We start from the raw sequence: 26,487 nt of genomic DNA, 5'->3' as shown, positions 1-26,487 counted from the left end.
CCTCTCGTGTCCATAACAACATCAATCATTGTGGTGTCTGGGCCCTGGCGAGTCATGTGTGGAATAGTATGAGATTTCTCTATCTGAAAAGTTTTGAATGTTGTGTGGGATAGCGGGGATAAAGCTGAATGCAGTCCTGAAAGGATAACTCTTTACTTTTGCATCTTCTTAGAGGCAGGTTAGAGTGATAATAAGTCGAACCGTTTGCACCCACAACTGGGGATTCCCAAAAGGAAAAATTCGAGACTTGAATACAGATTAACAATGCGTTGTAGCTTTGCTTTTTCTTTCCCAGCTCTGCATGCATTATATTGCAATTTTTTTGTTCATATATGGGATGTTGATGTTGCTACCAAGATTAGCATTTATTGTTCATTCCTAACTGTCCTGGAAGGTGCTGGTGTGCCTCCATCTTGAACCCCTGCAATCCTTGTGATAAATCTGAATTCAAAGTACTGTGCAAGCTTTCCTTAAACCTGGTATAGTTCTGCTCACTTTTTTCCCTCCCTAATGTACTAGAGCTGAAATGGCCTAAACATTGGCACTGAGCTGAGCACTTTATTTGTAGTATTAATCTTATTCATTAATTATTGACTTTAATTAGGACGATCTGCAAACTCCACTGAAGAAGAACATCAGCACAGAGGTTACACTGAGGGCAGGTCTTAGCTGTGATTCTGATAGTGGCATTGGTGGTATGTCCTCTGTCAGTAATTTGGAAGGTAAGGTGGTCATTCTTTTGAAATGTCTGTGGCTTGGATGTTGTACTCAAATAAGATTTGTGACCAGTGTTCAAATCTGGAGCAATTTCACCTATTTTTGTCTTTGTACAGTGGTCATGGGAGCAGTCTGTAAATAAATGAAAGAACTTGCAGTATGCAGTGCCTTTTATGTCCTTGGAACATTACAAAATGCTTCACAACTAAGAAATTGATTTTCAAAGTGTAATTTTTTGTGGTATCCAATTTATAACTATATACAGCAATGAAATAAATGATAATAGAGGGATTAATATTGACCGGTACTCTGGGGAACCTTTCCCAGTTACCAAACTGGGCCTCTTGGTGTATTCAATGTCTGGGTCAATTCCAACATATTGTTTGTTTCCCTTTTTAAACATTTTTCATTTCTCAGTACAGATCCTTTGCAAATCTTTCTAGGTAGTTAAACTGAGACAATGTAGGAGAATATCTTGGTATTGCTTAAAATGTCTGTAAGCCTGAAATTACTTGTATGTGGTGCTCTGCAAAAAAATTATTTGCACATCACTATGCTTTATTTAAACTTTCATTTCTGTTTGCTGAAAGATTTTCACTTGTTTCTGCCACCTTTCTTTCTCTCTTGCCCTCTCAGAGTCTGCATCCCGCTGGGCTGATCATGATACAGTTGTTCTCCGCCAGGAACAGAACATACATTACTCGATTTGGGTTTCCTTCTTTGAGATTTACAACGAACTCGCCTATGACTTGTTGGACACTGCCCCTGCGGCAAACCGCAAACGACAAACGTTAAAACTCTGTGAGGATAAGAATGGAAATACCTATGTAAAAGGTACTAGCCTTAATCTGCATATGATTCTTTAAATTTTTTTGCTTTGGAAGAATAATATGTTGATTCTGGTATGTTTGTGTTTCATATTATGAAAATGAAGATTATGCTATAGATTTTAGTAAAAGCTGCAGATGTAGTAAGATGAGGGAGAGAATGAGAGTGCCATGTCCTGACAAGCTCACAGGTCTGTGTGATTCTGCCCTTGGCTTTTGGATTGACTTGCTTACTGAAACAGGACAGATTTTCCTACAAAATAATTTAATTGCACTGTTTTCTAATAGTGTTCTACACGCAACTATCTAGCTTGTTCTGGGGGAGTGTGCTGTTGTAAACGAAGTTGGTGCAAAGTTGGGTGTTGTATTTGAGAGATTTTGTTTAAGGAATTTCCAAAAATTAACCTGATATATAAATTATATGAACCCTGGCAACATGGTCAGATTATAACCTTTATTGTGATTTCTGTTTTTTTTTTAATGCTCATATATGGCGTATTCTGTGTTGGTAATTTGACTTTTGGATTCCTTCCGCAAAAAGCCCCAGAGGTTGGAATTGATGCAGGAACCACAATTTTGACAAATTTGAACTAAAATTATGAACCCAGCCCTGTCGACCCTGAAAAGTCTTCCTTATCAACATTGGGGGCCTTGTGCCAAAATTGGGAGAGCTATCTTTCAGACTAGTTGGACAACAGCCTGATATAGCCATACTCACCAAATCACATCTTGCACCCAATGCCCCCACACTGCTCCATCAGCATCCCTGGATTTGTCCTGTTGCACCTGTAGGACAGACCCATGAGAGGTGGCAGCACAGTGGTATACAGTCAAGAGGTAGTTGCCCTGGGAGTCCTTAACATTGATTCTGGACCCCATAAAGTCTCGTGGCATCATGTCAAACGTGGGCAGGGAAACCTACTGCCCACCCTCAGCTGATGACTCAGTATTCCTCCACTTTGAACACCGATTTAAAGTAGCACTGAGGGTGGTAAGGGCACAGAATGAAACCCCCACATAGAGTACAAAGTCCAGCGCCAAGAGTGGCTCAGTTGTACCACTACTGAGCTGCTAGATTGGGCCTGCAACAGGTGGTGAGGCGACCAACAAGAGGGAAAAGCTTACTTGATATCGTCTTCACCAGTCCCCCTGCTGCAAATGCATCTGTTCATGACAGTATTGGAAGGAATGACCACTGCATGGTCCTTGTGGAGATAAAAGTCCAGTTTTTGCATTGAGGACATCTACATTGTGTTGTGTGGCACTCCTGCTGTGCTAAATGGGATAGATTTAGAACAGATCTAAAATTCAAAACTGGGCATCAATTGGGCATTGTGGGCCATCAGCAACAGCAGAATTGTATTCAGCTACAATTTTTAACTTTAGTGATTGGCATATCTCTCACTTTACCATTACCATCAAGCTGGGGGACCAGCCTTGATTCAAAGAAGAATGCAGGAAAGCATGCCAGGAGCAGCACCAGGCAAATCTAACCATTGAGGTGTCAACCTGGTGAAGCTACAACACAGACTACAAGCAATCGTACAACCAACAGATCTGATCAAAGCTCTGCAGTCTTGCCACGTCCAGCTGTGAAGGGTGGTGGACAATTAAACAACTAACTGGAGGAGGAGTCGTCTCCACAACTATCCCCATCCTCAATGATGGGGGAGCCCAGCCCATCAATGCAAAATACCAAGGCTGAAGCATTCGCAACTAACTTCAGCCAGAATACTGAGTGGATGATCCATTCCGATCTCCTGAGATCCCCAGCATCATCAATACCAGGCTTCAGTCAATTAATTCAGTCCATATGATATCAAGAAATGGAGGAAGGCACTGGATACTGCAAAGGCTATGGGTCATGACAACATTCTGGGAATAGTACTAAAGACTTGTGCTCCATAACTGGCCATATCCCTAGCAAAGCTGTTCCAGTACAGCTACAACACTGGCATCTACCAAATTACCCAGGTATGTCCTGCCCACAAAAAGCTGGACAAATCAGGCCATTTGGTTCCCCCTCGATCATCAGAAAAGAGATTGAAGCTGTTATCGACAGCGTCAACAAGTGACACTTACACAACAATAACCTATACGCTAATTCTCACCTAGGGTCTGCCAGGGCCATTCAGCTCCTGACCTCATTACAGCCTTGGTCTAAACATGGTCAAATGCACTGAACACATGAGGTGAGAATGACTACCCTTGAGATTAAGACAGTATTTGACTTAGTGTGGCATCAAGGAGTCCTGGCAAAACTGAAGTTAATGGGAATCATGGGGAAAGGTCTCCACTGGTTGGAGTCACATCTAGCACAAAGGAAGGTGGTTGTGGTCAATCATCTCAGTCCCAGGACATTGCTGCTGGAGTTCCTTGCCCTTGGCCCAACCATCTTCGGTTGCTTCTTTGGCTGCCTCATCAGTGACTTTCCCTCCATCATAAGGTCAAAAGTAGGGATGTTCGCTGTGCAATCTTCAGCGAATATCCCCAATGTTCAGTACCATTCGCAACTCTTCAGATATTGAAGCAGTCTGTGTCCATATTCAGCAAGACCTGGACAACATTCTGGCTGGAGCTGATAAGTGGCAAGTAACATTCGTTCCGCACAAGTGTCAGGCAATGACCATCTCTATCAAGAGAAAATGTAACCATCTACCCCATGCAGTAAATAACTTGCCTCCTGACTTCCCCAAGCCTGTCCATCATCCACAAGCACAAGTCCGAATGTGGTGGAATGCTCTCCACCTGCCTAGATGAATGCAGCTGCAACAACACTCAAGCTCAAGACCATCCAGAAAAAAGCAGCCTGCTTGATTGGCATCCCATCCATCACCGATGCACAGTGACAACAAGATACACTGTAGCAATTCACCTAGGCTCTTTCGACAGCATCTTCCAAATCTGTGACCTCTACCATCTAGAAGGACAAGGACTGCAGATGCATGGGAACAGCATCACCTGCAAGTTCCCCTCCAAGCTACACACCATCCTGACTTGGAGATATATTGCCATTCCTTTGCTGTTGCTGGGTCAAAATCCTGGAACTCTCTTCCTATCCACACCTGTGGGTGTTCCTATACCACATTGTTATGATGTGGCAGGTGGTATTTGCCAGTGTGACCAAATTCCAAAGGGAAACTTGGCCATGCTGTCACAATGATTTTGCAATTTGTATTTATTATGAGAAGGTTTGTGCACAGAAATCAGAAGTAATGAGTCCACTACCACCTTCAGAGATTTTAAAGATTAAATTAAAACATTTATGAACAAAAAAGAAAACTTAACACACAAGACTACAAGTTACAACAGCTACATTTAGTTTCACAGCAATTCTCAAGATTTCTACCTAACTAGAATCCCAACATCACACCCTGTTCAGGCAACAGTCCAAATAGATTCTTAATCTATAAAACATCCAGCAATATTACTACAAGTACCCACTGTTGCTTTAAGGGAGGCATTTCACATCTGCTTTCTCCCTCTCACTTGACAATGGAATTCGAAAGCTTTTAACAAAATCTTGGTTACTAGAACAACAAACTTCCCGTCCAGGTAACAGGAGGCTTTTTCCACAAGTCTGTTTCACACGGTGCACCTTTCAGGATATCACATGGCCATTCCCCACACAGCTTTCCATCTTTCCTTTAAATATATTTCCTCCTCCTTGTTCTATAAATCCCATTAGAGTCATAGAGTTATACAGCCCAGAAACAGGCCCTTTAGCCCATCTTATCCCTGCCAGCCATCAAGCACCTATCTATTCTAATCCCATTTCCCAGCATTTGGCCCATAGCCCTGTGTGTGTGTTTCAAGTACTCATCTAAGTACATCTTTAAATGTTGAGGGTCCTTGCCTCTACCAACCCCTCAAGCAGTGTGTTCCATATTCCAACCCACCTGCTGGGTGAAAAAATTTTTTCCTCATCCCTCTAAACCTCCTGCCCGATATCTTAAATCGATGCCCCCTGGTTATTGACACCTCCATTAAGGGGGAAAGTTTCTTCCTATCTACCCTTTCTATGTTCCTCATAATTTTGGATATCTCTTATCAGATACCCCCTCAGCCTTCTCTGCTCTAAGGAAAATCACCCTAGCCTATCCAGTCACCCTTCATAGCTTAAATGTTCCAGCCCAGGCAACATCCTGGTGAATCTCCTCTGCACCCTCTCCAGTGCAATCACATCCTTCCTATAGTGTGGTGACCGGAACTGCACACACTATTCCAGCTGTGGCCTAACTAGCATTTTATACAACTTATTTCAACCTTTCTTTGGGAGTTACTTTTCCCAGAATATAAAAATCTTTCATGTTGTCATTATGGCCATCACTTTCGGGGAAAAATAAACTTAATAACCCTGCCTTATTTATCTTGCCAATTGTAAACATCCTATCATGTCTCTTTGAAAATCAAACAACCCCTCAACTTATCTAAAAATGCAAATTCCATTCACACTGTATCTGCTGATACTTCATCCTAGCTTGTCCATCTCCATTTTAAATGCCTGTTTTACACCTAACCCCTTTTGATGATTGAAAGCTTCTGGTGTGACTGTCTGCAGTTTAATTGAACGAGACACACATACACGCAAGCAGACATATACTCTCCATAATCCTGCTTCAGTATCCCACAGAAATATTAGGAAAAAAATTATATTTCCTTTACAATATGGACTCCAGTTCAAGAAAGTGGATCACCACTACCTCCTCGAGGGTAATTGGGGATGGGCAACAAATGCCAACGACACCCACATCCTGTGAAAGAATTTTTAAAAAAAATTGTGCTTCATTAATAACCAGAATGCTGTAATCAATTATGGAACAAAGCTTCTTAAAGGTACTCTTTAACCAATTCCAAATTTGGTTTTATTTGCTCCATTTCAGATCTGACCTGGATCAATGTGATTGATGCAGAAGAAGCTTGGAAAATTCTCAAAATTGGCCATAAAAATCAAAGCATGGCCAGCACTCACATAAACCAAAACTCCAGCAGGAGGTAATTGCTTTTCATTCAGGACTTTTCCCGTTTTTCCCCCCATTAAAAGATAATCATTGAACTTCAGCTCGTTGGGAAAAAGGGCGGAGGGTGAAGAACATACCCAAGATCATGAAGTATGATTTTCCCATAATAGAAAGGTTCATTCCTGATTTTGTTCAAAAACATTGGATTTGCCACCTCTTTCCACTCCAGCCATGTGCCCACAACCGACCCCGCCCAATCCTTTAATTCTTGCTCTCAGCTTTATTTTGCACAGAGCTGGATATTTATGGTAACAAATTACAATGCTGAAGATTTCAGCCTAATTTGAACTGTGTAGTGTATGGGTTTTGAATGAGTTAAAATGGTGCCCTTAATCTTAATTGTTATAATTCCAAGAGCTATTCACAGTCCAGATGTTCATCAGATTTTTAGTCTAAGCCCAGTCTTTGTTTTTAAAAAAAACTAATTGTGTTTTAAATGAAGTAAATGTCTGAAATTTGTTTGAGGGTGAAAGTACCCAATTCCTGTATGATCAAGCTACTTAAAAATGTAGTTAGGTTGTAATGTTTCCTATTATGTTCTGATTCACTGTGATTTTATTGTGCAGGAGAAACTAAATGTTCAGTATTTTGCTTTTTCTACTCCTGACTCTCTTTCCCCTTTTTTTTATAGTCACAGTATTTTCTCTATTCGGATCCTGCATGTGTCTGAAGATTGGAAGTCTGTTCTTAAGAAAAGCGAGTAAGTATCAATCTAAGTAAATATATTGCTTTTACCCTGACTATTCTTTGTAGCGTTTGACAGAAACATAGAAAATTCATGGCCATTCAGGTCATTGTGGCTGCGCCAGCCAATTAAGAGCTATGTGCTCTAATCCCACTTTCCAGCTCATGGTGTCTGTAGCATTGTAGGTTATGGTACTTTAAGTGCATATCCAAGTTTTTTTTTTAATACAGTGAGGGTTTCTGCTTCTGCCACACTTTCAGGCAGTGAGTTCCAGTCTGCTTGCAATCTCTTGCTGAAGAATTTTTTCCTTGACTTCCCTCCTAATCCTTTTGCCAATCACTTTAAACTTATGCCCTGGTTATCAATCTCTCTACTAACAGAAATAGATCCTTTTAATCCACTCCATCTAGACCCTTCAGAATGTCATGTCAATTAAATCTCAGCTCAGCCTCCTCCTGTTCCAAAAAAACAATCCCAGCTTTCCCAATTTTTCCTCTCAATTAAAATTCTCCATTCCTGGCAACAGCCTCGTAAACAGCACAGAGCTGCCTCAGGGAGCTGCAGCTTTTTGAAAATAAAAAATAAGAATATTAAAAAATGTTAATTACATGCTCCCTCATGTGACTCTTGTCACATGAGCAGCACATGTTACAAAACAGTTTGCAAAATTTTTATTATTTTTTTAAAATCACTGATCGAAACCTCATCCCGCCTTTGGATGAGATTTTGTAAAAAATCCAAAGGCCGCTTGGCCTTTTCACCTGCCCGCCAACTGTAAGGTTGGACAGTCCAGTGAAAAATTTCATTTAATTAGACCTTTAATGGCCTTAATGGGCCTGTTAATTGACAGCGGGTGCACTGCCAATTCCCGTGTGCACCTGTCAACCAAAATATTGTGAGGGCGCACCCGCCCAACAAACGCCATATTCTGCCCATAATCTCTCTCATTTCCAGGGTAAACTGCATTTGCAACATTTCTGCTCATCTGACCAGTCCATTGATATCCTCCTGCAGTCCACAGCTTTTTTCCTGTCAATCACACAGTCAATTTTTGTATTATCTGCAAATTTCTTAATCATGTTCCTTGCATTTATTTATTTTTTTGTTCATGGGATGTGGGCATCGCTGGCTAGGCCAGCATGTATTGCCCATCCCTAACTGCCCTCGTTCAGAGGGCATTTAAGAGTCAATCACATTGCTGCGAGTCTGAAGTCACATGTAGGCCAGACCAGGTAAGGACGGCAGATTTCCTTCCCTAAAGGATATTAGTGAACTAGATGGGTTTTTATGACAATTGACAATGGTTTCGTGGTTGTTATCAGACTTTTAATTCCAGATTTTTATTGAATTCAAATTTCACCATCTGCTGTGGTGGGATTTGAACTTTAGTCTCTAGAAAATGAGTCCTGTGACAATACCATTACGCCACCACCTCCCCCTGAAAAAATTTATAAATCATTTATATACCATGAACAGCAAGGAATCCAGTACTGAGCCCTGTGGATCCCCCACTGGAAACAACCTTCTAGTCTCAGAAGATGCATGCTAACTACTGCCCTTTGCTTCCTGCTACTGAGTCTATTTGGATTCAACTTGTCACTTGCTCTTGGATCTTATGGACTTTTACTTCTCTGACCAGCCTGGCCTTTGGGACCTTGTCAAAAGCCTTGCTAAAATCCATGTAGATTACTTCAAACGTGTTACACTCATCAACCTTGCTTTTACCTTCTCAAAAAATTCAGTCAAGTTAGTCAGAAATGACCTTCCTTTCACAAATACATGCTGACTGTCTTTGATTAATTGGTGTGTTTCAAAATGATTAATAGTATCCCTCAGAATTTTTTCCATTAATTTACCCACCACTTTTTTTGCAAAGAGACTATATGGAGGTAACTTTAACCTAATCCACTGGTTGAGAACTGAACAGATTGGATTGCCTACCAGTTTTACACCATCTGATTTTTATTCTCCATAGGAGTCGGTAGCAGTAAGAATGGACAGCTGACTCCTGCAAGCCTGTTTTCTGACCAGCAGGATATGTTCAAATATCCTGATGTATCTCTTGTTTTTTAGTGAATGCAAATTTTACATTGTAAAAATTAGCTTGCACATCAGATGTTGTAATGCTCTACACCTGCTGGGAGCAGCCCTAAATAAATCAATGTAAATAGTGTAAGTACCAGGCAATTGGCTCAAGTTTACATGCCAGTGGGACCATCAGCATGGCCTACAGTGGAACTCTTCAGATGAACTGCAACTTCCAAATTTGGGCGTAACTGAAGATACGGCCCTCTGCTATTGGGATTGCAAGATCGGTGCCATTGTTTCAGTTGTGAACTTTTTTACTCCTAGTCTTTCCGCCAGAGCCCCTTGAACAATTTTTAAGTTTAACTGGGGGAGTCGGTGGCATTGTGACAATGTTAGTGGATGAAGAATCCAGAAGTTCAGGCTAATGCTCTGGGGACACGGGTTCAAATCCCACCATAGCAGCTTGTGGAATTTAAATTCAGCTAATTAATAAAAATCTGGAATTAATAGCTTGTCTCAGTAATGGTAACCATGAAACTATCATTGATTGCCACAAAAACCCATCTGGTTCACCAATGTCCTCTAGGGATGAAATCTGTCCTTACCTGGTCTGGCCTACATGTGACTCCAGACTCTCAATAAATTACCCTCTGAAGTAGCCTGGCAAGCCAGTCAGTTCAAGGGCAGTTGGGGATGAGCAACATGCTGACCTTGCCAGCAATGAGAGAGAAGTTTTTAAAAAAAGCTATTTATGACAGCAAACCTTTTGGTTTGCAGCATTGTTTTTGACAGCACCGCAGTCAGACAGTAACTTAGAAGTTGCACCACCAAACAGCATAGATTAATTGTATTGGGCTTTCTATTGCCCAGTAACTCCGGCTGTTGACAGTGTTGAGTATAGTATTGCTCTGCAGTGTTGTCAGTTTGTCCTGCTGTTTTGGAAGAGCACTTTTTAAAAAAAAAAGGCACCATTTGAGAGGTCTGGGTAGAGGGGAAGAGGTATTACCTTTGAAGTGCTGTTGATGGGAAAACTCTTCCATTTTTAAGATGTTTTTTTCCTTGTAATCCAGAATTTTCTGTAACCCAGGCAAAGTAAAAAATTGATTCCTTTTCTTTACTCCAGACTGACTTTGTGTGACCTGGCGGGCTCAGAACGCTGCAAAGAACAAAAATGTGGTGAAAGGATGAAGGAGGCAACTAACATCAACACCTCCCTGCACACACTAGGCAGGTGCATCAGTGCTCTGCGCCAGAATCAGCAGGTCAAGTACGTACACCATGATCTTATTCTTTTTACCAGCCCATTCCATCCACTTCATTTCATTGCTCCAGCTCTTGAAGATGTTCAAACAAGTCATGTGGCCACTGGAGCAGCATTGATATGGGGTGGGTTGGCTAACCAAAGGAAGTGGGAAATTAGAATAAAAGCATCAAATCTTGTGCATGTGCAGTGAAAGATTTTTATTTATTTAATGGACAGCCACAACAGAAGAATATAGAGACTGAATGAGAAAAGAGAGATTTTCATACTTAACTGAGAAGGTTGACTCCCTTTCTATTATTAAATAATGCACTGCTTGGCTGTGTAATGATTGTCTCTGTCTCTGATCCAGCTTAGTGATTTGAATACCAGGGTGCCTTGCAACTAGCCCACTAGTGCCACCTTTGGCACTCCTTATGATTCAAGTTTGTTCTGAGCGACCAGATTCCTGAAGTTTCTGTGCTGTGTTTCCAGGTCAAAGCCTAATATGGTGCCCTTCAGGGACAGCAAATTGACTCGTGTGTTCCAAGGGTTTTTCTCTAACCATGGGAAGTCCTGTATGATCGTCAACATTAATCAGTGTGCATCCATGTATGATGAAACACTGCAAGTCATGAAATTCTCTGCAATTGCCAGCCAGGTAAGCAATCCACAGCTCTTGTAATGCCCATTTTGAAATTAGTGAATGGTGCAAGATGCGATGAGAACCCATCAGTCTTGGTTGGGATCTGTGCATATTTGGCTTGGTTTTGTTCTTGCAATTGTGGTGTAAGCATCTTTCTTGGCTCTAGTACTGCACTGTTCACACTGAGTTCTTTTTATATAGGATATGTTCTGACTCTCATGTACCACCATTTCAACAAAGTAGGCCAAACCGTGACTATTAGAATATTGCTTAATACACTCAATGATGAAAATCTCTGAATTGTTCCCATTGCTTGTTATCAGGAGGCCAAGGTGATGTAGTTTGTGCTTGAATCTGCTCTTAATATATATCGCAGAAACCTAGTTTAATGGAAAATATCTGATTGCTGTAACATTCATTGTAGCTGATACAGGCACCTTCATCGAAGCTGTTTCCTACTTTCCGGTCACTACTCCGAGAGCACGATGGCTGGAACAACTGCAATGCTCAAGAACCTCTTGAAGAACAGGAGGAATTGGATGATGAGGAGGATGATAGTGAAGATGAGACTGATATCAGTATGCTGGATAAGGAGGTGGGCTCATTGCACACAGCAGTGAATTTCTATCATCTACTCCTTGGCCTTTGGTGCTTCTTGAGTCTTTCCCATGTGTGCTAAGATTGTAGAGTCTTGGTTGTACAGCTCTGGGCCGGGATTTTCTGGCCCCGTTGCAGTTAGAACCTGCCATGGGTGAGGCGGTGCCCCAGCCAGAAGTCCATTGACTTGCTGGGGGACCAGAAGATCACGGCAGCAGGCGGGTGCGGAAAATCCTGCCGTTGGTTTACATGGTGGGGAACAAAGAAAGGAAAGCATTCAATGCTAGGTCAACAATGTTACACATGTATTATGCCCACATTTTGTTGTAGAGTATCTAATAGGGGTTGCTGTTAGTTAGACTTTCCTCTGTATGTTTAGATTTTTTTGCATGATAAGTTGCTGAAAGTACAAGCTGATAACATTACAGTGAGAGATACTTGGAATCTGACACCTGAGTGAACAAGGCAAGCAGCCAATCAAATAGAAGAATTGTAAAATAAATAGTCCAAAGACTGAAAAGGAACTGTAAAATAAATTAGGTGAATTCAATATCAAATCGGATGCAGAAAGAGAAATGGAGAGGGAAAGAAAGGTTGAATAAAGATAGAAAAAAAGACACAGAAATGATTTTTAAAATTTAAATATTTAAAATTTTACTCTTTAAATCTCCAACAACAGTTGATTATCTGGAGGAATGAGACTCCCCACTTGTAATAATTAATTTTCAGTGCCACAGAAATTGACCAGCAATAATTATTATTTATCATGTCACTTAAAAGCTACTTAAATGACAAGACTTAACTTTCTGTGAGGAGTTTAGTTCATGTTCTACCATGCACATATAGCATCTTCATACCATTCAATCGTTTTCAATGGTGAGGCAGACAGCAAGATGCTGTTTTAGCAAAACTAACAGCGGAGCAACATAACTCACTAATTTTTAGATATTCTTGTTTGACCATGCATCTGCCAGACACCAGAAGTTGCTGTGCTGTACCATTTGCACAAAAATATTACAGTGAGTGCCATGAACCTCACTGTTATTTTGACAGGGAACCTAGCCCAATTTCTTCTGATAACTTGCATTTAAAAAAATACACACTTCTAACAAGTTGGAGTCCACATGCCTATAATGTGGTTTCCATGGAAACTGAACATGCTGTAGTTAAAATAAAAACAGAAAATGTTGGAAATACTCAGCAGGACTGGAAGCATCTATGGAGACAGAAACAGAGTTAACATTTCAGCTCAATGACCTTTGGTCAGAACACTGGCTGAAATATTCTTGCACAGATTTGTTAGTTGGTGACCTTATCTTCAGGCAATATTTACTTATTGTTATTTAATTGATTTGTAAAGTTTTTATTGCTCTAGACATTGATGGGTGACTTGTTCTGCAAAAAGCTGACTATTTCGGACTTATTTTTTGTCTATCTTGTGCTTTTATTATTTAACTAACTGAGTTTATTCCTCAGTCATTGCAGAAAATTGTTGAGGGCCTGCAGCGACACCTGATTAAGGAGAAGCAGGAGAAACTCTTGATGGAAAGTGAGATCAGGCAAAATGTTGTCAGTGAAATGATGGAACAATACAACACCATGGAGAGGCACTGGAGGTATATATTGTTAGATATAGAGAGTGACGTTGTTATTAAGATTGTAAAGTATCACCAAGGATTGGTCAAAGTATGAAGATTTGTTTTACAGGACTCATCCAAATTTGGGCAAAACTGCCAATTGGAGAACCATACCTGCGTAGAAAGTATTGTTTATGTAGCATTTTTTCATAGCTTCAGGACATCGCAGTGTTTCACAACCAGTGAATTTTTAAAAGTATAGACATTTGCTTTTGTACGCAAGTGTAGCAAGTTCCCAAAACGGAAATAGAGTGAAAGACTAATTAATTTGTTTTGGTGGTGATTGTTGAAGATGAATGTTAGCCAGGATACTAAGTAAGCTCCTTGCTGTTCTTTGGAAAAATGGCTTGGGGCCTCTTGAACTTGAATATTGCTGAAAAGAGAGACATGTTGCGGAAGCTTTTCATCTTGCATTCATCAGGACAAACACGAGAGTGCCAAATTTCAAACGATTCATATTACAGGAGAAAAGGGTGCTGATTGGCAGGTCAACACTGATTGACCGAGGTGTTGCCCTGGAGAAAGCATGGGGAACTATAGGCTCCTCAAGCACCCAGGAAATTCAAAAAGGTGCGAGGCTTGAACACTTTCCTTTTTTGTTTGTAGAGAACAGTTCCCTGCATATGAATGTGTGTCACTTCTAGCAAGCTTAAATGAGCCATGTTACGAGTTTGACTGATTATCTTAAATTGGTTGTTAGTGTAGCTATTAGCACACTTAGGATTGTTTAGCAAGTGCTGCCCAATCACAGAATCACATCCAACAGTGGACATTTAGTTTTGGTTTTGTAAGTGTGGGGTGGTTGAGTACAGTCTTTACTCTGCCTATTACAAACAACCAAAGGAATATGCTGTTTAATTGGATCAGCCTATTGTTATGATGTATGGCCTCTGTACCTGGCACTGCACTGGGACTGAAATTCGTGGACAACATTGTTTAATTGTGTGGTAGGCAAAAAGCCTTTTTGGACTGATGATACCACTTGTGTAGCCGCTGCATTTGGAGCAATGTGAAACAACTTCCTTAACCTGTTGTTCAAATTTTTGAGATACTTTGCCTTTCCAGGTTAATTTGAGCTAGACTGGGCTCTTTTCAGGTCCAAAAGTGGTGGCCTTTGGCCCGTTTTGTGAGTTTGCATGATACACAGTGAACAATGATCTGATCAGGATAGCCATTGTCCCACAGGATAACTTTGATGCACTCTATTTCTAAGTCAAGCTTGCAAGGTGAGCAAATGGCTAGGGTTCTATTTATACGATTTCTGATGAGGCCAATGTTATAGCATTCGATGCTCAACAAATCCCAACATATTTATTGACCGGTGAAGGTAGACAAAGATGGAGCATCCATTAGTGGGTTTCTCAGCTACCTGTTGAGGAAACTGAGTGCATTAGATTGTTCCATCTCAAGTGAATTGGAGCGCGGTATGGAGTATATTTAGGTCTAAGGAAATCCTTACACACGGCTGCAGATTCAAAGATGGCGAACATATCTACATATTACAGATGCACTTGGGCGATTAGGGCACCTTCCATCAAAACGTGTTTTACTGTATCTAGAGAGGATCCCCTGGCTACACTATCTATTTGTGCAGACATGGTGTTATTAAAACTGAACTCAACTATGTGATTTGCTAAATTAACAATTTCATTGGATTCAGAAAATGGCAGCATGTCTATATTGCCGTGATATAGTAAAGCGACACAAATGTCGATTTCAGTGCCAGTGTGATGCCACATACGTAGCTGTACATCACAATGATAGGCTGTTCGAATCAAACAGCATGCTCCTTAAGTAGTTCGTAATAGGCAAAGTACAGACTGTACTCAACCAAGCCTGTGTTTGCAAAACCCAAAGCAAAACATTCACTGTTAGATGTGATTCTGTGATTTGGGCAGCACTTGCCAAACTATCCTCAGTGTGTTAGTAACTCTTTCGAGTACAAACACGTTTCCATCTGTTTTTCAGATGAAGTTACATTGTTTCATAGTTTGTCATTGTGAGATTTGAACTCTTGATCTTGGGGTTACAAGCCCAGACCATAACCACTTGGCTTTGTGTTAGTAGCTACACAAACAATTTAAGATAATCAATCGAGCTTGTAATGTGGCTTATTTGCACTTTCTAGAAGTGATGAATAGTCATACGCAGGGACCTGTTTTCTGCAAACACAAGGAATATGTTCAAGCCTTGAGCCTTTTTTGGATTACCCGGGAGCTTGGGAAGCCTATTGTTCCCTGCTTCTTTCACTATGGCGACACTGTAGCCAATCAGAGTTGACTTGCCAACCAATCAGCAAGCTTTTCCCTGTAGCATAAATTGTGGTGATTGCTTGAAATTTAGCAATCTTGCATTTATCTTGAGTGCAAGATGAAAAGCTTCAATAATATGCCTCTCTTTTTAGCAATATTCCTGAAATACTAAGGATTGCATTCTTGAACCTTAACTTTTACATACTAATTAACTGTGATCCAGCATGCACTGGTCATTCATTCCTTAACTGTTTTAGACATTTATTATGCAAGTGTTTTGTGTTTTTTTTTTTTCCCACCCTTTTTCAGTAGCTTTTATTGAGATGGATTCTGAACCTTGTTTTAGCACTCCAATCACCAGTATCTCTATTTTTTCAGGCAGCCCTTGAGCAGCTGACTTGTATTTCGCAATGAAAATCCCTTTTTGCCTCTGACCACCAAAATGAATATTGTGGAGGAAAAAAATGTTGTAGCCTTCAGTTTATGTTCCAGTTTCCTGGGAGGGAAGGCAGTTTCCTTGTGGAAATGGGGTGAAATTCAACTGTTTGTTTACCTCTCAGAGAGCAACTTGAGGAACAAAAAGATCGTCTAGAAGATGCCTTTGAAGCAAAGATGAAAAACTATCAAGAGTATGTGAAAATCTATTATCAACTATCTTCCGAAGAAGGGGATTCCGATGATTCTGGTGATGAAATGTATGATGGTAAAGCAATGGTAAGAAATAAAAACAAAAAAACTGCGGATGCTGGAAATCCAAAACAAAAACAGAATTACCTGGAAAAACTCAGCAGATCTGGCAGCATCGACGGAGAAGAAAAGAGTTGACGTTTCGAGTCCTCATGACCCTTTGACAGAACTTGAGTGAATCCAAGAAAGGGGTGAAATATAAGCTGGTTTAAGGTGTGTGGGGGGGTGGGGTTTGGGTGGGGGGAGAGAAGTGGAGGGGGTCGGTGTGGTTGTAGGGACAAACAAGCAGTGATAGAAGCAGATCATCAAAAGATGTTACAGACAACAGAACAAAAGAACACAGGTGTTAAAGTTGGTGATATTATCTAACCGAATGTGCTAATTAAGAATGGATGGTAGGGCACTCAAGGTATAGCTCTAGTGGGGGTGGGGGGAGCATAAAAGATTTAAAAATATTTAAAAATAATGGAAATAGGTGGGAAAAGAAAAATCTATATAATTTATTGGAAAAAACAAAAGGAAGGGGGAAACAGAAAGGGGGTGGGGATGGAGGAGGGAGCTCAAGACCTAAAGTTGTTGAATTCAATATTCAGTCCGGAAGGCTGTAAAGTGCCTAGTCGGAAGATGAGGTGTTGTTCCTCCAGTTTGCGTTGGGCTTCAGTGGAACAATGCAGCAAGCCAAGGACAGACATGTGGTCAAGAGAGCAGGGTGGAGTGTTAAAATGGCAAGCGACAGGGGGGTTTGGGTCATTCTTGCGGACAGACCGCAGGTGTTCTGCAAAGCGGTCGCCCAGTTTACGTTTGGTCTCTCCAATGTAGAGGAGACCACATTGGGAGCAACGAATGCAGTAGACTAAGTTGGGGGAAATGCAAGTGAAATGCTGCTTCACTTGAAAGGAGTGTTTGGGCCCTTGGACGGTGAGGAGAGAGGAAGTGAAGGGGCAGGTGTTGCATCTTTTGCGTGAGCATTGGGTGGTGCCATAGGAGGGGGTTGAGGAGTAGGGGGTGATGGAGGAGTGGACCAGGGTGTCCCGGAGGGAACGATCCCTATGGAATGCCGATAAGGGGGGTTGAAGGGAAGATGTGTTTGGTGGTGGCATCATGCTGGAGTTGGCGGAAATGGCGGAGGATGATCCTTTGAATGCGGAGGCTGGTGGGGTGATAAGTGAGGACAAGGGGGACCCTATCATGTTTCTGGGAGGGAAGAGAAGGCGTGAGGGCGGATGCGCGGGAGATGGTCCGGACATGGTTGAGGGCCCTGTCAACGACCGTGGGTGGAAAACCTCGGTTAAGGAAGAAGGAGGACATGTCAGAGGAACTGTTTTTGAAGGTAGCATCATCGGAACAGATGCGACGGAGGCGAAGGAACTGAGAGAATGGGATGGAGTCCTTACAGGAAGCGGGGTGTGAGGAACTGTAGTCGAGGTAGCTGTGGGAGTCGGTAGGTTTGTAATGGATATTGGTGGACAGTCTATCACCAGAGATTGAGACAGAGAGGTCAAGGAAGGGAAGGGAAGTGTCAGAGATGGACCATGTGAAAATGATGGAGGGGTGGAGATTGGAAGCAAAATTAATAAATTTTTCCAAGTCCCGACGAGAGCATGAAGCAGCACCGAAGTAATCATCGATGTACCGGAGAAAGAGTCGTGGAAGGGGGCGGGAGTAGGACTGGAACAAGGAATGTTCCACATACCCTATAAAGAGACAGGCATAGTTGGGGCCCATGCGGGTACCCATAGCCACACCTTTTATTTGGAGGAAGTGAGAGGAGTTGAAGGAGAAATTGTTCAGTATGAGAACAAGTTCAGCCAGACAGAGGAGAGCAGTGGTGGAAGGGGATTGTTCGGGCCTCTGTTCGAGGAAGAAGCTAAGGACCCTCAGACCATCCTGGTGGGGGATGGAGGTGTAGAGGGATTGGACGTCCATGGTGAAGAGGAAGCGGTTGGGGCCAGGGAACTGGAAATTGTTGATGTGACGTAAGGTGTCAGAGGAATCACAGATGTAGGTGGGAAGGGACTGGACAAGGGGAGAGAGAAGGGAGTCAAGATAACGAGAAATGAGTTCTGTGGGGCAGGAGCAAGCTGAGACGATCGGTCTACCGGGACAGTTCTGTTTGTGGATTTTGGGTAGGAGGTAGAAGCGGGCCGTCTGAGGTTGGGCGACTATCAGGTTGGAAGCTGTGGGAGGAAGATCCCCAGAGGAGATGTGGTCAGTGACAGTCCTGGAAACAATGGCTTGATGTTGAGTGGTGGGGTCATGGTCCAGGGAGAGGTAGGAGGAAGTGTCTGCGAATTGACGCTCAGCCTCCGCGCGGTAGAGGTCAGTGCACCAGACAACAACAGCACCACCTTTGTCAGCCGGTTTGATGACAATGTCAGGGTTGGACCTGAGAGAATGGAGTGCACTCCATGAACTTACTGCACTCCATTCTCTCAGGTCCATGAGGACTTGAAACGTCAACTCTTTTCTTCTCCGCCGATGCTGCCAGACATGCTGAGTTTTTCCAGGTAATTCTGTTTTCGATATGGTAAGAAATAACTTTTTAGTATTGCTGAAAAAGATATGTTTAAGTTTTTCATCTTGCATTCGTCAGGACACTTTGCAAGAATAACAGTATAAGGGGAAAGCAACAATTAATACTGCATGTGAAGATAGTGTTGATTGGTTGGCAAGTGGACTCTGGTAGAGGTGTTGCCATGGAGAATGCATCAGTGATGGCGACTGACAGTCTGTTTAATTGCTAATATTGTGATGTTTAGAATAACCTTGAAACAAAATATTTCACTTTGGTTTGTGGAGCAATAAGGAATAAGTCAAAGGAAAGCAACAAATGTTTAGAACTGACTATTGATAAGATTGCTTACAATCAGAGAATATCTTCAACTGATGGACAGTTATATGATTTTCCTAATATATTGGCACTTTTTAATGGGGAGGGTTCCTTTGGGAAATATGAGAACTGGAGCATCCTTTATGTAGCTATGTTTCTTTTGTACGATAATGTAGGAAGGTGTATTCCACTTGTGGGGATGGATAACATTTAAGGAATAGAGATTTGAATTAATTTGCCAATCTGTTCAATGTATCAACTAATGGATAGATTTTAACTCCTTGGCTGGCTGGTTGGTGGGAGATATGGTCTATTTTGAGGCTGGCTTCATTAACATGCTGCCAACAAATCACACGCCTTAAATGGACATCTTGCTGAATCCAGGCCAGTGAATATCAGGTGGCCCAGAAAATGACCTCATTGGCAGGAAGGTAGGTCTGTAGTGGGGCAGTGTCCCATGTTTATTCACTCCTGCTCTTCAGATCCCACAGAAGTAATTTCTCTTGTCATCTTTTTGGGTTCTCTTACTTGTCATCGCCCAGTTTAGCTGGATGCTGTGTCCAGATGTTCCTCAAAATTGCATCAAGGTCCTATGTATATCCATAGGACCTTGATTTGCATCCAGTGTTGAGGCTTCCACCTGATTTCAGTCACATTCCTGAGCTGCCCTGCGGAAGACCCAATAACTATGGCAATCAGGTGGTAAGTTCACCACAGCTACTTTCACTCTAACATTGTTCCATTGTTTCCATGGGAAAGGCCCAACGGAAGTTGCCCTTAAGTTTCCTTATACCCTTGTCTCTTCTTCTCTGTCATCACCATACCTCGCATAGTGCCACCTGAGATTTTGGAATTGTGCCTGAATGAGCAATATTTCTCCCTCGAATTTACGCTTGCATAAAAATGGGTAGAAATATAATTCTTGGCAAATGAACATTTTTTATAACGTTATAAAAATTACCAAGAAATTCTGCTGTGAAATTAATATCAAAAACAATTAAGTTTCTTCCTTGGAGACAGGAGATCTCTTAATTAATTCTGCATTTCTGGTTGGGCTGCCTGTTATTTTTATACTCCTAGAAGAACACTCTTAGCTATTTGGCTCGACCTTTTTATTTTGAAAGATTTTGTTCTTTTCCCCCCTGCTCCAAGTCACAGAAAATCAGAGATCTAGAGGCAACTATTCAGCAGTTGAAGGCAGAGAGAAAGTCCACTGGCAAACCGACAAGGCAATCTACTCGCTTGGCCAATACGAAACTCAGTGATGAACTGCACAATCTGAAACTGGAATTGGTGAATGTAAAAACTGAGCTGGAGCAAAGCAAAGCAGAAGCAGCAATCAGTGCAGAAGGTGAGTGCTCCTCAGGGCTGGAACTGGCATTGCTAATCTCAACAAACAATAGATTGGGAGAAATGAAGGGTGACAGAAACAAATATGTTTTATTTGTGATTATTGCTATTCTTAGTATTTCTACTGTTCAAAAATGTTTTTTTTAAAATTGTGATGAGGTGGGTTGGGTGTATTTTAATTAAGACCTTGTTAATGACAATTAATAACTTATGCAGCATTCGAGGCTGCCTGGAACTAAATATTCAGGAAGCTTAACAAATGAGAAGATTTCAAACTGAACAGAACTGAATAAGCATATCTTCCTTAGAGAATGTCATCGGTGGGTTTGTTGATTGAAGCAAAAGCTGTTAACTTGCTGGTACCACCTGGGCTAGCAGACCTGCTGAACAGTGTCAACCACTTGAATGTAATGGATGAAGAAACTTGGTGATTGGATAGGCCGTACAGAAGAGGTTAATCACCTGTGCCATGACAACCTGCAGGAGCAGTAAACAATGGAATTCACCATTGCCATAAACTTTTTTCCTGAAGTGACTATCCAGATACCCATAGGGAGCACCTCCTAGATTCAGTCGCTTTATCCTGTGAAACATGAAGCCATGTATTCCCACACCCTGCATTTGAAAGAATCAGTTTAAATTAGTTTTTATTTTGAACATAATTAAAAGTCAATGACGTGAGGGTAGGGGGCCTGTTTTCTCTGCCCCCACCCCCCCAACCAAGATTTTTTTGAAAAATTAAAATTGAAGTTGTGTGGTGTTGTATCTATGTACTTGATAGATCTGCATCAGTACCCACAGTTGCGACTGGAGTCCCTTGGCTCATTACATTCAGAAGTGGTGGCTTTATGTCACTTGTACATAGCTGTATGGTGGCATAGAGTTGCCACTGACCTGCATGCCAACTGTCTGGCCCTGTTCATGGGTTCCATTGTAGGGGCATCCCATCTGAATGAATGTAGCACTATAATCATTCTCCAGTTTTGAAATCCTCCATTATGGCTGCCTTGCTGACCTTTGTACATTCTTGCTTTCAGGGAGAACCCTCCTTTCCCTTTCGCCACAAAAAAAAACCTTTTTTAAAAAAAATATTTGTTCATCGTATGTGGACCTCACTGGCAAGGCCAGCATTTGTTGCCCATCTCTAATTGCCCCTGAGAACAGATAAGAGTCAACCACATTGCTGTGGGTCTAGAGTCACATGAAGGCCAGACCTGATGAGAATGGCAGATTTCCTTCTCAAAAGGACATTAAATGAACCAGATGGGTTTTTACGACAATCGCTTAAAGTTTCCTGGTCACTATTATTGAGGCCAGCTTTCAATTCCTGATTTATTTTTTTTGAAAGAAATATTATTTAACTGAATTTAAATCCCACCAGTTACTATGGTGGGATTTGAACATGTGTCCTCCAAGCATTAGCCTGGGTCTCTGGATTACTGGCCTGGTGACATCAACCCTACACTACCATCTTCCCCCAAAATGCATTACACAATGTGGTATTTGAAATGATGACCCTGGAGTTAAAAGTCACATTATCTACAAAACATGCTATCTGGGCTGTTGTGCTATTTGACCACCTATATTCCCAACAGTTGAAGAGCCTTGCCTATTGGGTTGCTTTAGCTGGAATTCAATTCCCTTCAACAGTTGCACACTATACACAGATGGATTGACAGTGGTGGTTTAACTAGCTTTTTATTGCTTGAAGAGGACTAAGACATTGGAATTGCATTCAATTGTAAACTCACTTTTTCATTGCACCAACATTGAATCCCAGTTGAAAACTTGCTGTAATTTCTTTGAAATTAACAAAAATGTTTTTCTCCTGTTTATTTTGAGAAACTAGAATTAATTTATTAAACTTATAGTTTGTCACTTTTTTTTAAACATCTACCCCTCCTGGAAGTATGTCTTGTTCCCTGACGCCATTAACACAAAACTTGTTGAACTACTGATGGAGGTTAACCACAGACTTCAAATGTAATGAACATTCTCAGTTTTAATTCCTTTTATTTTCCTATGCATAGTAATTTTAATAGGAATAGATTCTGTTTACTGTGAACTCCATTCAACAGTTCAGTTGTCTGAGTGCTAGGGGGTGTCTGAGTCCCATGGCAGTGTAAGCAATCTTTACCTAACAAGGATTGAAGTTCTGGTCCAATTTCTGCACTAGTTCCTCTGTACCTGCAAGTTTACAATTAACTGCTTTTGTCGCTTGGCTTGTCTACGGTCTTGAAAAGCAGTTTCTATTCTCCTATCCACCCACTAAATGTCACTTCTTTTAAAGTGTACTTCCCCTACTAATATCCCAATAATTTGAATGCTTGGCATCCAGACTTGTGGGGATTTTTCAGTGGAAATTCCCCAAGGACATGTACCTGTGAAATTTGCCTACAGTAGTTCAGATTTTAAAAGATGGTTGGGTGTGGATTTCCACAGAATCAGCAGTTTCTGTCATGGATTGTTTCTCTACCATGTTACAGAATTGAAGCGATACAGGGACCTGGTTGAACTTCCACCTGGAATGAAGCATCTCACAGTTGATGCAGACCGGAAACTAGAAGCAGGACAGAGGGTGAGTCATGTATTTTCCTGTTAGTCTAATCTAAAATATTGGGATTTACCTTTAACATTTTGTGGCCAACAGGTTGCTTGGAGAGACTGGAGTTACTATGCAGCTGCTTCAAGGCACCACTGAGGCACTGTGATGTATCTCAGCATTACTCTCGCATTCCAGCTAAACTCTGGACCTTTGATATGTGAAGCTGCTATGCAATAATTAAAGATTGCCATGAGAAACTTATGGATGAGATTGTCTCCCAATGGTTTGACACAGTTTGCACACCTGATCTGTTTCTTGATTGCAGTATCCTGGTGACCTTGAAACAGGAACAAGTATGTGCTACTTGTAAAGGAGCTACAACAAATAGAATGGGAATCATTTAAAGTTACAACATAGAAGGAGGCCCAGTTCTCAGGGTTAACTACTTAGTTCCACCCTTGCTCTTTCCTCATATCTTTGCTGATTTTTCTTCAAATATATATAAAAAGAGTTGCATTTATGTAGCATTTTTTACAACCAGCAGATATCTCAGTGCTTCACAGCCAATGAAATATTTTTGAAGTGTAGTCACTGTTGCAATATAGGAAATGCGGCAGCCAATTTGCACACAGCAAAATCCCACAGACAATAATCTGACGATGACCATGATAACTCCCCTGTTCCTCTTCGAAACAGTGCCAGGGGATCTTTTACATCCACTTGAGCAATCTAATGAGACCTTGATTTAGTGTCTCATCCAAAAGAGAGCACCTCAGACAGTGCAGCACTCCCTCTGTGCTGCACTAGGGCGTTGGCATTGATTGTGATAAGTTGAAGGGCAGGACTGTCAAATTGTGGCAAAGTGGAAAGGTTTATCATGCATTAAATATGATTGAACAAACTAGGCAGTAATTAACATAGCTTAACAAGTCATGTTTCCCATTTCAGCTGTAGGCACCAGAGCATGCAAAAGCCTTGACTGGATTCGTTTCGTAGACTTCTCAGACTTCTGCAGTTTCTTCAGATTCTGGAAATCTGCTCAGACTTCTTTAGTTCCCTGATCCCGGGTAGGGGTAATCCCTTCCCTCTGGATCTTTCTTCCCTCAACTGCAACAAACATGGTTTTGATCTCCTTTCTTATACCATATTCAGCAAATTAGTCCCTTCCTTTATAAACCATTTGAGTTGATTGACTAATTACCAGAGCGTGTAATTGATCTTTAATTGGTCCCTGCATCTGGTGTTAGCTCCTAATCTATAACATACCTAATTGAGAGAATTCTCTCACATCCAGATCCTTATCAGTTATGTACTGGTTGTGACTAGTTCAGTACAGTTGCATGTAATTACAAGCAAATATGCAAGTGAAGGTTATAAAGTTCACCTAGAATCTAAACTATGGTAGTTGACGTTATACAGACATGTATTAAAGCTGTAGAATTTGAATACATTGTTTAATTCCATAACAAAGCATGATTCTAAAGCACAGTTTCCTCACAAAATTGAAGAGTTGGAGTACAGACTAAAGCGTACAATTTTTGAAGAGGGTGTAGGAACAGAGACATCTGCGGGTTTACAGTCTCATTTCCTTTGAGGGTGGTAAGACAAATTGGTGAGGCTTTCTAAATGAAGGTATGGAGTAAAAAGCAACTAAGTTATGATAAGCCTTTATAAATCACTGGTTAGGATTTCGCTAGAGTATTGTGTGCAATTTTGGGTGCTTCGCTTTTAGGAAAGGAAGTCCAAGCCTTGGAAAAGGTAAGAGGAGATTTACCAGAGTGGTACCAGGAAGGAGGAAATTCAGTTATGCAGAGAGATGAGAGAAGCTGGGATTGTTCCCTTTAAAGCAAAGAAGATTAAAAGAGATTTAATAAACATGTTCAAAATCACCAGGGGCTTTGATAGAGGAGACAAGAAGTTGTTTCCACTCGGGCTGATAACTTGAGAACACACAATAATGGGCAAAAAAAAAGTTGGAAGATGAGATTTTTTTTACACACTGCTTGAAAGAGTGATGGAAGCAATAATAACTTCTGAACTGATCAGATATCTCCTTAAATTAAAAATTTTCAGACCATGGGGATAGAGCCAGGGTATGGGACTAATTATTACTTTCAGATTCCGTGCCTGCACAATGGGTCAAATGGTGTAGTTCTAATTTATCTACTCCTCCTTTAAGAACTGTTGTAGGTTCTTGCACTACTGCTTCTGCTAGGACATTCTCTATCCTAATAGCTTTGTGCTTTAACAGAAACTCCCCTAACCCCCTCCCTCTCTCTCTTTGGTAATGATTTTCATTAATTTTCAGAATGCAAAGGCCCTGCAGAACGAGCTACAGAAAATAGGCCAGGCTCTTCAGTCATCAGAAAGAGCATGTTGCCATAACACTGGAGCAGAAAACTTACGGCGTACTCTAGCCAAATGTGAAGACCTCATAGTAAAACAGGTACGTTAGTAATTGTCCTTTAGCTACAAGTCAATGACGGTCCTCTGCCACATTGATCTTGGTTCAATGAATCAGAGTCACAGTGCAGAAGAGGCCCTTCGGCCAATCGAGTCTGCACCGACACGTGAGAAACACCTGACCTACCTACCTAATCCCATTTACCAGCTCTTGGCCCTTCACCTTGAATGCAATGAAGTGCCAAGTGCTCATCCAGGTACTTCATCCAGGCAACCCACCTCCATCACATTCCCAGGCAGTGCATTCCAGACCGTCACCCCCTCTGGGTAAAAAAGTTTTTCCTCACATCCCCTCTAAACCTCCTGCCCCTCACCTTGAAATTATGTCCCCTCATGATTGACCCTTCAACTAAAGAGAACAGCTGCTCCCTACCCACCCTGTCCATGCCCCTCATAATCTTGTACACCTCAATCAGGTCACCCCTCAGTCTTCTCTGCTCCAACGAAAACCCAAGTGTATCTAACCTCTCTTCATAACCTAAATGTTTCATCCCAGGCAACATCCTGGCACAGATTTTTAAAATATGGAGAAGCGGAGAGACTTTCAAACTCATACATTTTTGGGCTAAATTGTACTTTTGGTGAGTAGGAGGAGGATAGAATTTGAGGGTAGGCATTATAGAGCTGGAAAAGCTAATTTTAGCTGCTGCTTAACTTTTTTTTAAAAAAAGAAAAAGCATGCATTCATTAATTGCTACTTAAAGCTTTCGTTTGCAAATCTGCTTCTTTGCAGGCCTTGCTTTTGGTGCAACAGATTTTGCTGGGTTCAATAACTCAAAATTACTTAACCTGTTTTTCGAAGCTTTAAGTTCGAGATGGCCCTCGTAGATCACCTTCTTTGTGTTTAGCCAGGATCTGTCAATCAACATAGTAATGGATCAGTTACATTAAATGCAAATTGATCCCATCAGCTGCAATAATCCTGCTGAAACCACTCAGCTATTACAAAATTGCAGCTTTAA

The 26,487-nt window shown here is 41.4% G+C and overlaps 1 protein-coding gene and 1 long non-coding RNA gene across 5 annotated transcripts in view; one reads left to right on the top strand and one right to left on the bottom strand.

Moving 5' to 3' along the window:
• Positions 1-10,355, bottom strand: part of LOC121281351 — a 33,823-nt gene extending 23,468 nt beyond the window's left edge. Inside the window, exon 1 of the long non-coding RNA XR_005943864.1 lies at positions 10,285-10,355. This is a non-coding gene — a long non-coding RNA (uncharacterized LOC121281351). The remainder of the gene's footprint in view (positions 1-10,284) is intronic.
• The window catches only part of kif20a (kinesin family member 20A), a 72,422-nt gene that overhangs the window by 43,149 nt on the left and 2,786 nt on the right, over positions 1-26,487 (top strand). For 3 of the 4 annotated variants that reach the window (XM_041194268.1, XM_041194267.1, XM_041194266.1), the window contains 12 exons: positions 605-722; positions 1,354-1,551; positions 6,428-6,539; positions 7,197-7,265; positions 10,402-10,545; positions 11,014-11,179; positions 11,589-11,759; positions 13,238-13,377; positions 16,211-16,364; positions 20,320-20,518; positions 23,004-23,095; positions 25,371-25,508. In XM_041194268.1, the coding sequence (XP_041050202.1) occupies positions 605-722; positions 1,354-1,551; positions 6,428-6,539; positions 7,197-7,265; positions 10,402-10,545; positions 11,014-11,179; positions 11,589-11,759; positions 13,238-13,377; positions 16,211-16,364; positions 20,320-20,518; positions 23,004-23,095; positions 25,371-25,508 (1,701 nt within the window). The remainder of the gene's footprint in view (positions 1-604; positions 723-1,353; positions 1,552-6,427; positions 6,540-7,196; positions 7,266-10,401; positions 10,546-11,013; positions 11,180-11,588; positions 11,760-13,237; positions 13,378-16,210; positions 16,365-20,319; positions 20,519-23,003; positions 23,096-25,370; positions 25,509-26,487) is intronic. The other variant, XM_041194269.1, reaches the window with a different exon arrangement.

The sequence above is a fragment of the Carcharodon carcharias genome, chromosome 8, assembly GCF_017639515.1.
Source record: "Carcharodon carcharias isolate sCarCar2 chromosome 8, sCarCar2.pri, whole genome shotgun sequence".
NCBI lineage: Eukaryota > Metazoa > Chordata > Chondrichthyes > Lamniformes > Lamnidae > Carcharodon > Carcharodon carcharias.
The sequence above is the reverse complement of the archived record's forward strand: the minus strand, read 5'-3'. Positions and strand labels throughout refer to the sequence as shown.